The sequence below is a fragment of the Engraulis encrasicolus genome, chromosome 19 (assembly GCF_034702125.1).
Source record: "Engraulis encrasicolus isolate BLACKSEA-1 chromosome 19, IST_EnEncr_1.0, whole genome shotgun sequence".
Lineage (NCBI taxonomy): Eukaryota > Metazoa > Chordata > Actinopteri > Clupeiformes > Engraulidae > Engraulis > Engraulis encrasicolus.
Genome location: NC_085875.1, coordinates 39,908,740 through 39,920,289, shown reverse-complemented (window position 1 = coordinate 39,920,289; position 11,550 = coordinate 39,908,740). Strand labels below are relative to the sequence as shown.

Below are 11,550 nucleotides of genomic sequence, written 5' to 3'. Positions count from 1 at the left end.
AGTGGTCGCATTGTTGCAGACATAAACCCTGTCAGTGAAAGTCATACAAATTCAGTGACAGCTGTGATGCGTAAGCTTTACCCATGACGTGCGTAAAATATAGGAACAGTCTGGTATAGGAACAGTCATTATGAAACACATAATCTGAAATCATCCTCCCTAAACTATTCATAATATAAGAGGCGCGAGCGCATTCTCCACGAGAGCGCGTCTGCGTAGTCGCAATCAGCTGAAACGTGGTATATTTTCACGTAGCGCGTGTGGGTCAGTGCTCAGTTTATGTTGACGTGTCGAGAGGTTGCTGCGAAGATTGTTGCTCTCTCGCGTAATGGAAGACACCATTGGACATCACCGCGCCGAATATGGCGCAACACAGAAAACACGTTTTACAAGAAATGGTTTTGGCGAAAGTTACACAAAGTCGAGCGAAGTCATAGCTGCTGCAGGTGGGGATGTGACAGACAGAGGATACAGCAGGTGCCGCGAGCTGACCTCGGCGTGCGCTGACAAACCCGCTGCCGTCGAAGACGCTGAAAGCGGGGTCATTGCTTGCCCCTTCAAGAGACCACATAAACATAGGTCAAAATCCAAGGAACATAAACGTCTTAACACTCACAAACTAGTTTTGCAATACATAGGACCTTGTATGAATTCTTATGGCCTCTGTATAGTGGACAATTTCCTCGGGAACAAAATTGGTGACCGCATTCTGCAAGAAGTGAAAAGCATTCACCAGGGAGGGAGAATGCAAGATGGAGAGTTAGTTTGCCCGACACCAGGCAAAAACAAATCTATTCGAGGGGACAAAATTGCATGGGTAGGGGGGAATGAGCAAGGATGTGAAAACATAGGCTTTCTTTTAACAAGAATGGACAAGCTTATCATGCACGCCAACGGCAGACTGGGAAATTACAAAATTACATGGAGACACAAGGTCAGTAAATGCGTTGTGAAGCAAATTATGTTGTCTTTGATGTATGTTGTAGACTATTCTTTCTTGTAGACTTCATGTTCTTTTCATGTTCTTGTGCACATCTTTCATCAAACTGGACAAGTAATGCGTCACATTGGGTAGCATATTTATCCCCAACAGTTACGTTCAAATATGAAAACGTATGTTATATTGCCATTGATCCCATAATGTTTATTCAATGGGTCTGAATGACTGGATGCGCCTGCAGTGAATAACGGTATCCCCCCTCGTTTGGCAACTTGCCCCAGTTAGGTTCAGCTGAAGTGGACTGTACGTGCAGCGAGGAGTACATGCGCTCGGCGGAGTCCTCAATGGCGGTGGGCACGCCTTGTGTTCCTTGACATAACAGCTCGTGCCCTCGTTTCATCTGTCCTGGCTGCAGATGCATCGCAAACTATGGAATTCTTTATGTCCTCCTACATAATAATCGCAGTAGCCTATGCATATATTTTGGTATATGGGGGAATTTTGTAATATGCGCTTCCCCCTGCTGCGCAAAATGATGAATCGGCGGCTACGCACCACTTGAAAGTATTTTTGAATCATTTAATCTGTGCATTGTGATGAAGTGACAACAATCTCATTCAACACATCTCTTTGTGTAACTATATATCTGAACTTTATCCCATAAATTATTGCTGGAAAGCCCACGGAGCTGATTTGCGCTTACTTGAGTTTTTTAGCCCCGCCTCTCCAGTAGTACTTCACATCCCGCACGTACCCAGATCTATGCAGGTGGGCATTATCCGTATAAACTGAAGGGTCATTCTGTATTGACAGTTATTATTTGTCCTTCTGTTCCACCGTACAGCCGCTTGTCTTGCCTGGGTGTCAGTGACAGTCAGACTTGGCTATGCACGGCATCTAAATATCTGAACTATAGTTCTAGGGACGCTGTAGTTGATGATGCTCCGTGTATGTAACCCAACTAACGTTGATCCGCCAAGCATTACAATGCCATTTCTACAGCAGAGGATGCATTCACATTTGGAGCAGTTAGTAATGGAACAAATCGTACCATCTCTCTTGGATCAAGGTTTCTTCTACGTTGATGATTTTTTGGGAGAGTTCGTTGGACACATTGTTTTGGGTCAAGTGAAGAACATCCACCACGCTGGTCTCCTGAAAGATGGACAACTCGCTGGACGAGGCATTGGCGTTTCCAAAAGAGACATTAGAGGAGACAAAATAGCGTGGGTCAGTGGGGCAGAGAAAGGATGTGAGGCTGTGAATTTTCTCCTGACGTTAATAGACAAATTGATATCGCTGTGCATTGGGCAACTTGGAATTAAAATTCGCGAGCGGTCGAAGGTAAGCTCATCTTATGTTTGTCAGCTGTAGCGCAATTGTCATTTGTTCAACCCCTCAGCAAACAACTGTAGAACATCAGGCCAGCATGCCATTTCTGACGCAGTCAATAGCCCTATGCTTGTTTAGATTAATATCGTTCTGATCCATGCCATTAATGTTGATATTGCATAGGCCTAAATATTGCAGACTTTGGCCTCATCAGGTGCATGGTGTATACTACTTTTTCAAACTCCACCCAAAACAATGTGTTTCATCTCTAGCAGCATTAATCATTTCTTGACATATCATATTGTCATGAACCAGGTAAAAAAGTTAAGCAGTCATAAATAGTTGTAAATAATAACCTGTCAAACCTGAAACAAGCACATGGCAAGTCCTACGTGACTGTACACACTGACGAAATTTGCTTTGTCACACAGGAAGTCCAAATTGAGGCAGGAGGAGGATAGTTTCCTTCTCTCACTAGCTCGCTCACAACATCAACATCAACACTGAGAATCATTAGTCAGGGTGTGTAGGTCGTTGACCTTTGGCTGTTGCTGAGAAAGAAAGAAAGAAAGAAAGAAAGAAAGAAAGAAAGAAAGAAAGAAAGAAAGAAAGAAAGAAAGAAAGAAAGAATATGAATAATCAAATCAATGCAGCAATAAATAACAAATAATAACAAAACAAAACAAACAAAAAACAATGAATAAAAAAAGGAATATCTGTGGTGACACTGTTGACAAGGTGTCACATAAAACTTTTGGGGAAAACCTTTGTTTAAAACTGGATGGACTAAATGGATCTGCAATATACAGTTGGCATATGCCATTGTCCTCTGACTAGTAATGTTCACGTTTCAGGAACTAAAAATTGACAGCTTTAAACAACTATATGAAACTAAAACATGAACCGAAAGTTAACAAAGCTCATTATGTGTAGGGACTCAATATGTGTTGTGGTTTCAGCAAATACTGGAAGGGGGGGGGGGTACTTTTCCTGAAAACACTGGATAGTGCGGCGTTGAATCCAGGAGTGGCACAGTCTAGGAAACTTAAATACAACTTGACCTGACAACTTCACTGAACAGAGTATCAGAGCAAGAAGTTATGGATGTTTTTCTTTGCATGGAAGAATCCTGGAAAGTCAACACCTAGTTCAATTTCCTAAGCCATATAATGAAGGCCAACAGCGGATTTTGAAAACAGTGATTATTTTTACACTCTCCTTATCTGTAACAGTAATTCAGTTTCCGTTGTTCATTAATGTCCCACGTGTTAGAGAGAGATATCTTGCTGACTTGAATGGTATTAATACCTTGTCAACGGAGTTTGTTTCAAAGTTTACACATGCTGGTAAAACACAGACCAGACCTGTGGCCTATATACAAAGCTGGTTCAGGAGTAGACCAGGTTAAGTTAAGAGGTATATCATCTAATAGAAGAGCATGGAGTCCTACTGTATTACATGATTTATCTCTTAACTTAACCTGGTTTACTCTTGAACCAGCTTTATCATACGGTATAGGCCCCTATAGTCACATTCTGTACATATACAACCATAATACACAGTCACAGACACACACAGACACACAGACACGCACACATGCACACACGCATACGCATACTAGGGGTGTAAATCACAGCCTTCATGACGATACGATACGGTATCGATTTCTTAAATCAGGGATTCGATTTTTTTCGATACTTAAGAATTCCCCACGATACGATGCGATTCGGTTCGATTCGATTTTTTCCTATTACTTTTACATTACTATTGTGTTATGGAGCTAGGGTATTGCACAGGGGCCAGCGATTCGATTCTTTTCGATTCTTAAGAATGCCCCACAATACGATGCGATTCGATTACATCGCCACCCGATACTTCCAATACATCGATACATTTCAATTTTATTTACATCCCTAACGCATACGCATACGCACACACAAGCACACAAGCACACACACACACACACACACACACACACACACACACACACACACACACAAACACGGCTGCCTGCATGTGCATGCATGCACGGCACACACACAAACATTCACACACCAAAACAAACACACATCCGCACATGTTAACCATGGTAAAAAAAAACACAAAATGTACAGAATGAGGAAACACATACATGGCAGCTAACATGGTGGGACAAACCGGGTACGTTGTCCTGGGCCCAGGGAGAGGGGTTGCAGAATATGGGTTTGCATTGTATTAGGTGGGGGCCATTTCAGATGACTTTCGTCCTGGGCCCAGCCAAACCTGTCAGCGTGCCCTGTGCAAGCAGGCAGGCAGGGGCTAAGGGGGCTTGCTGTGGTGCACGTGGCCGGGGCCGAGGGCTGTCACGCTCAACACGTAGCACTGTCATTAAACCTTCATCAGCCTGGCTCACAGCCAATCCTCCTCCACGCTCTCTTTCCTGTAGCCCTCATCTCCTCCTCTCTTCCACTCCTCCACTCCTCCCCTCCTCCTCCCCCTCCTCTTATTCTCTTTTGCCTTTATCTCTGTCTCTCCTTCGCTCGCTCACTCGCTCTGCCTATGGCCCTGCACGGCTCTCGATCTTTTTCCTTCATTCCCACTCTTGCTATCTTACTATCTCTCTCTCTCTCTGTCTCTGTCTGTTTGTGTGTCTTTGACTGGATGTGGACTTTTCTGTCTGTGTCCGTCTCTCATGTTTTCACAAACGCACACACTGCTTCTGTTTTTCCAATTTCCACAACTTTATTTTATTATTTCTTCTCTTTATTTTACTCAAATTCTCTGTCTTGTTCATTAACTCTCTCTCTCTCTCTCTCTCTCTCTCTCTCTCTCTCTCTCTCTCTCTCTCTCTCTCTCTCTCTCTCCATCCCCTTTGTCGTCATGTTTTCATGCTGACGTGACATGACGGTCCACACACGTATGTGCCCCTCATTGTGTTGGTGTGATTTGCGATATGTGCGTGAGAAGCCCCCCCGCCCCCTCTATCCATCACTCCCCATCTGTATGTAAACAAGAGAACAATTGAATGGCAAGTGCACGTTTTTCGCGTATGTTGCCGTCAATGCCGTAAACATCTGGAGTTTTTATGGGAGTCCTGCCCCTTATGCGTGCGAGTCCGTTCGTGGGGCGTGGGGTCGGACACATATTGTGCACGTAGCACTATGCTTCCTCAGGAGCCATAAAGTCTTAACTGCAGTTGTAAAACAATTTATCCGAGGAATGCTGACATAACACATGTTAACAAATATGGCCCAATTATGTTGTTATTAGGGGTGCATAATGGGTGGCTATCCTGGGGGACTATCAACCAGCACTGAGTTTAGCTGTTCTTTGTGTGAACTTTGATACTTATGTGCTTACAAACGCTGTGTAAGGAAATAATGACAGAAACATAGGCCGATATAAAAACAATATATAAAAAAAATCAGTTAGTCTAATATAATGTAGGTCTAATCTAAAGTAGGTTAGTCTAATATAATAATACATGAGACATAAAACATAATGTAACATTTAAAACAATATAATATATTAAAAAATACATTATTTACAATGCTATTGCTTAGGACGGAACAGCTTGTTACAGTCATTCATCCATTGAGCTGTGACATCAGTGCTCTCAAGTCCATGCTCTGGAAAATACAGTACATGTAATGTGTTGCACTAGACTAGTACTGTATGGACTATGCAACCTTTCAGTGAAGGTTCTTCTACATATTCAGATATCACGCTGTTTGAATAGAGCTAGCAAGTTTATTTGTTTTTAAAGGAAGTGTAGTTACACCCGACACTTTAAATCTAGCACGTAGCACTGTGCTGGCCTGATAAGAAAATACCTGTGAATCGGTGAATCACACGCGAACATATTCATGCATGCACAGCACACACACACACGCACGTATGCACCCACCCACATGTACACACACACATACAGATACACGCACGCATGCACGCACAGACACACACGCACACACACACACACACACACACAAATACACACATGTAAGTGCATACACACACACACGTACACACAAATGCACGCATCTGTGCGCTCGCACACACACGCACACACGCAGGTCCAGATTTCGTCTACGATTTATGAGGCCCCCTTCTGGGCTGGTGTTGGCCCCTGCGGCGTTAGTGATGTGAGGGCTTTGGGTAATCTCATGACCCCCGACCTCTAGCCCAGAGGGAAGGGGACATGGGGTAAAAAACCCTGGAAACTACCCTGTAGGCCAGAGAGAGGAAGTTCTGTTTCCTGTTCTGTGTGTGTGTGTGTGTGTGTTTGTGTGCGTGTGCGTGCGTGTTTATGAGTGAGAGAGACAGGGCGAGAAAAATAATAGATGTCTCTTTTGACTTATTGCATACAGTAATTGGTCCGTAATACCATGAGGAATGAATGAGTTCGCATTACCGTTAGAAGTTATAAACATTTTAGAAAGAATAAACTGCAAAATAAGCTAGTTTAGTAACCTGCATTCAAATAGGAATAAGAAAATCCAATAATTTCAACCTGTAATTAAACTATTAAAATGCCTTTTTCTTAGTGTAATTATAGCTTGTCTCTCCCCAAATATTACATCAAAATGGCTTGACATGGTTTGAAAAGATGAGTCACAGACCCAGAAAATTTGGGAAATTGGGGCGAAAGGCCCGTGCTCAATCCCATTGAAATGATCTTCAACCAAATTGGAAGAAATCTGTGCTAGTTTTCTTGTGCCACAACGGCACTGTCATTGTGATATGATTTGATTGATTTGACGGGCGAGCTTTTGTTTGTGTTTCCTGTTGTTTTTTTTCTTCCTCCTTCTTCTTCTTCCATGTAATGGCGTGTGTAGCCAGGCGAAATGTGTACGTGCAGATATTTGTGTTCGCAGTGTGCCGTATTTCATGACATGCATTGCATCATGTGCCAAAGACAATGGAGGCCTGTGTTTGAGTCAGTGGAGTGAGCCCGAGTTAGTCTTCCCCTTTTTCAGACGGCACTGAAGCCACAACAGGCTGCCCTACATTGACTTTCTCTTCTCTTCTCCTCTATTCTGGGCCACATCCTCTCTTTTTCTCTATTCCCATTTTGTCTCACTTGGACTTTTCCTGGGAATGGTTAGACATACATTTTCTATGTTGTACTATAAAAACAAGGCCATACATTGGCACGAAGAACCCAATACTGCTTATTAACAGTTTTCTCCACTTTTTTTCTTTGGTGTGCTGATGCTTCTGATGTAGAATCATTCACCAGACTCATGTAATACAATACTTCACTGTTCTACAGCCTACCATTGTGTGTTATATTGTTATATGCACTGTACTGAACTACACTGTCCAAAAGGATATACTTTGCCTTTGACTTTAGACTGGAATTAAGTCCTGTCATGTGAATAAATGCCTTGATCTTTGTATTACAAGTGCACTGTAAAAAAGCCTGCCCACTGTATTATACTGTACTACTACATACACCATGTTTGACTGGGAATTTTCACAGCTTCAGTGGTCACATATAATTCTCTGCTTTACCTTTGCAAGATAATTTATAATCCAACGCTCAACTATGCTATACTACACTATATTATAGCATATGCTGTCAAACAATGCACAATTTACTTATTGATAGGAAGTAAAAGGAACAAAAATGAATGACAAAGTGTCCCAATGTAGTAGACATACTGGTTGAGTAATTAATGACAGTGTTTCACTTTTTAAGTTTTCACTATTAACCTGCATCTTAACATGTTATGTGCTTTATCTTTTTCACAACAAGTTGTGTGTTGTGTCTGAAATGGTGTTAAACAAATGGATGATTGTGTGATTTGCTTGAGCGGATACCACCAGCAGCAATATCACACTTGGCCTGGGAGTAAGGGGAGTTGACATGGTGGGGCAGACACACATGAGTCTAACTCCACTCAAATAACCCTCCACGTCTGTCTTCCTCTCCTCTCCTCTCCTCTCCTCTCCTCTCCTCTCCTCTCCTCTCCTCTCCTCTCCTCTCCTCTCCTCTCCTCTCCAGGCGATGGTGGCCTGCTACCCAGGAAATGGGACTGGCTATGTCAAGCACGTAGATAACCCCAATGGGGACGGGCGCTGTGTGACTTGCATCTACTACTTGAATAAGAACTGGAACGCCAAGGTGAGTTACCGTGCACCTGTGAGTGACCCCATGTGAACAGGGAAGCCGACAGGGGGGACAAAAGGGCCCTGGCCTCAGGACATCTGAGTCAGATGGGGGGGATTTGGTCCGCATTACATTGTATGGGGGTGGGGGGTGGGTTGTGTTGAGATGACTTTGTCCTGGGCCTGGCCAAAGCTGTCAGTGGCCCTGCCTGTGAGTCATGCATTCTTACTAAGTCTTACAATGTGTGTGAAACCTGCACTCGCTGACATTAGCAGTGAATGAGTAGCCACATAATGCACTCCGTTCCGCCAGTGGAATGCTGTTCTAGTCACTGGAAAGACTTAGCCACCATAGTGCTACACCACTACACCATTGCACAGAACCTTTAATACAAGATTAATTGCCCCTCTGCCAACAACAAATTTAAAACAGGGATATGTCTTCCACAATATGTATGTTGTTGACATCCAAGTAATATGGATGTAGATATTATGGACATTAAATTTGAACACAAAAACACAAAACTGTTGTGTTATTTTACTTATACAGCATACTGTAGGCAATGATTTTTGAACGGCAGTTAGTAAAAATCTACATCACTATCAGGAAAATCTGATTTGGTGCAGACAATGTATGGCTTTGTGTAAATTGTGACCAGTGTTTATACATCGGTTGTACACATAGCAAAGCTTCAGAGTACATGACACACATACACATACGCACGTACACCCACACTCACACACTCTCTCTCTCTCTCACACACACACACACACACACACACACACACACACACACACACACACACACACACACACACACACACACACACACACACACACACACACACACACACACACACACACACACACACACACACACACACACACACACGCGCCCCCCCCTCACACACACACACAGACTCACACACACACACGACTAACCATGCTCTTTGGTCACTCTCAGGAGCATGGAGGGGTTCTGCGGATCTTTCCGGAAGGCAAATCATATGTGGCAGATATCGAGCCTCTGTTCGACCGGCTGCTCCTGTTCTGGTCCGACCGGCGGAACCCCCATGAGGTCCAGCCGTCCTACGCACAAAGGTGTGGATCCCGTCCCAGAATTAAACACATTATGTCAATACCTGAGGCCACGTAGCCGGACTTTCATTAAATTATCTTACACAGAAACACTAAACAAATTTGGCATTAATTGTGCTGGGAGATATTTCTGTTGTTGTGTTCAACTGTTAAGGAGCAATGGGATTTATTGTTGTCTTATATAGACATATAGCCAATCAACCAATCCCAATCCCAGAAATATTTATGAATTAAAAAAAAAGTTTAACTTTGGTCCTTCAATAATTCCATAGAAAAAAAAATCTTGAAAGATTTACCACATTTTCACAGTGTTCCGTATTTTGTATGGGTATCGATAATGTTACATGTTTCATCTTGAAAGTCAAGGTTGAGTATAATTAGCCAGACTTTATCGGCATAGGTTGGTGTGCTTTTCACTGAGAATATCTTATAGCTCTAGTTCTTCCCCACATCTTTGATATATATTTCAGGTGGTTGAAGGTGTAATGTTGTGCTGCATTAAAAGTGCAGTCTAATTCTGTTCTTTTTGGCAAATTTTCCCTCGTGGGGGCCCCTCAGCTATTTGCTGTGTATGTGTGCCATATCAACTCATGTTATGCTGTTTAAAGTAAAACGAAGTACATATTTTTTTGTAAACTGAAAAATAATATTCCCAAAATCGTTTCGGTAGGTTCATCGACTTGTAACAGGCTGAAAGGTGTTTCGCTTACTCCTCATGAGTTATGATGGTCTAAGTGAAGTGGTGACACTGCGGCTGCAAAATGATTATGTAAGAAGGGAATTAACAGGTGCTACAGTAGTTATGACGAGTCCATAACACTGCGTCCTATGCTATTTATAGGCATCCAAATCAGATGTGCTACCCCTGGCCTTACAGTTTGAACGGGACATACACAATATACAGTAGACATTGTATATGGTCAATTTATCTCATGCAGTGCAATAATATGGTTGGGCTTTTTAAATCATATTTTCACATCGTATTTCTGCATTTAATAGTCATTTTAGTGTATTTGAGACCCATCCTTCCTGTCATGTAGCGTTGCCTTGAATGTAAAGACAGCTTTGACTGCATATAATACCCTGTAATGTCCTCCTCAGTTATTTTGTTTGTATACTGCCTCTCTGTGGCTTATTGGTGACATTGCATGCAGCATTTATTTCTGTCACCACCAGTGGGCGTTAACACACACAGTCACTCAGAGCTGTATAGACTCTGTAGTCACAATTCATTACGGGTACCTTTGTGGAAACCACACAGGGTTTACTATTTTTCACGCATAAGGTTTACTATTTTTCAAGCATTTTCATTAATCACACATTTTGTTTTTACAGTTTATGATATAATATCATGTTTTGTTCCGAAACTATTTTGTTATTTTGGAATACACATTTGCAAGTTATCAGCCTACTTTAAAAATGAAATTCTATTATGTTTAGACAGGAGTCATTTGACATACTGGCAGATAAACAGTGAAATATAAGTGTATGCTTTTTTCTTTACAGGTATGCGATCACAGTATGGTATTTTGACTCAGAAGAAAGGGCTGCAGCAAAGAGAAGATTTAGAGACTTAACTGGTATGACTGTGTGATGAAATATTGTACATGTTTTATAAATAATAATATAAAAATATGTTTTTGTATTGGTGAGTTAACCTCCTGAGACTGACCTATTCTTTGCTGTGGACTCTGTATTTTACTTTGCTATTTGGGCCAATTAGGACATAATACATAAAATACCCAAATTTGTTTCTGATACGTTCAGTACTTTAATATAAAAAAGATGTCCTCGTATGAGGACAAAGATAATATGTAAAAAGTAAACTCAGAATAAAAATCTGTACTAGAAACCAATGACTAACATGATGTAAGATAGTTTTCAAATGAGGATAAGGAGGATAAATTGTGTTTTTCAGATAATACTGAAACGAATAACCCAGAATGTAAATGTTTTGTGAAGAAGCAACTAGGGTGCATATGTCATTAATCATCCTGAAAATTTCCTTTGATTACATTTTCATTCTGTCAGGCATACTGACTGTATTCACTGTATTTTGTGCTCCTATGTCCCTATACTCACCTCTTGTG

General features: G+C 41.9%; 1 protein-coding gene across 3 annotated transcripts in view; it reads left to right on the top strand.

The window, feature by feature from the left end:
• The first annotated feature begins 277 nt into the window (after positions 1-277).
• The window catches only part of egln3 (egl-9 family hypoxia-inducible factor 3), a 12,860-nt gene continuing 1,587 nt past the window's right edge, over positions 278-11,550 (top strand). Inside the window, exons 1-4 of one of the 3 annotated variants that reach the window (XM_063184377.1) lie at positions 278-934; positions 8,259-8,378; positions 9,327-9,463; positions 10,967-11,040. In XM_063184377.1, the coding sequence (XP_063040447.1) occupies positions 329-934; positions 8,259-8,378; positions 9,327-9,463; positions 10,967-11,040 (937 nt within the window). In that variant the 5' untranslated portion in view covers positions 278-328. The other 2 variants (XM_063184379.1, XM_063184378.1) reach the window with 2 other exon arrangements.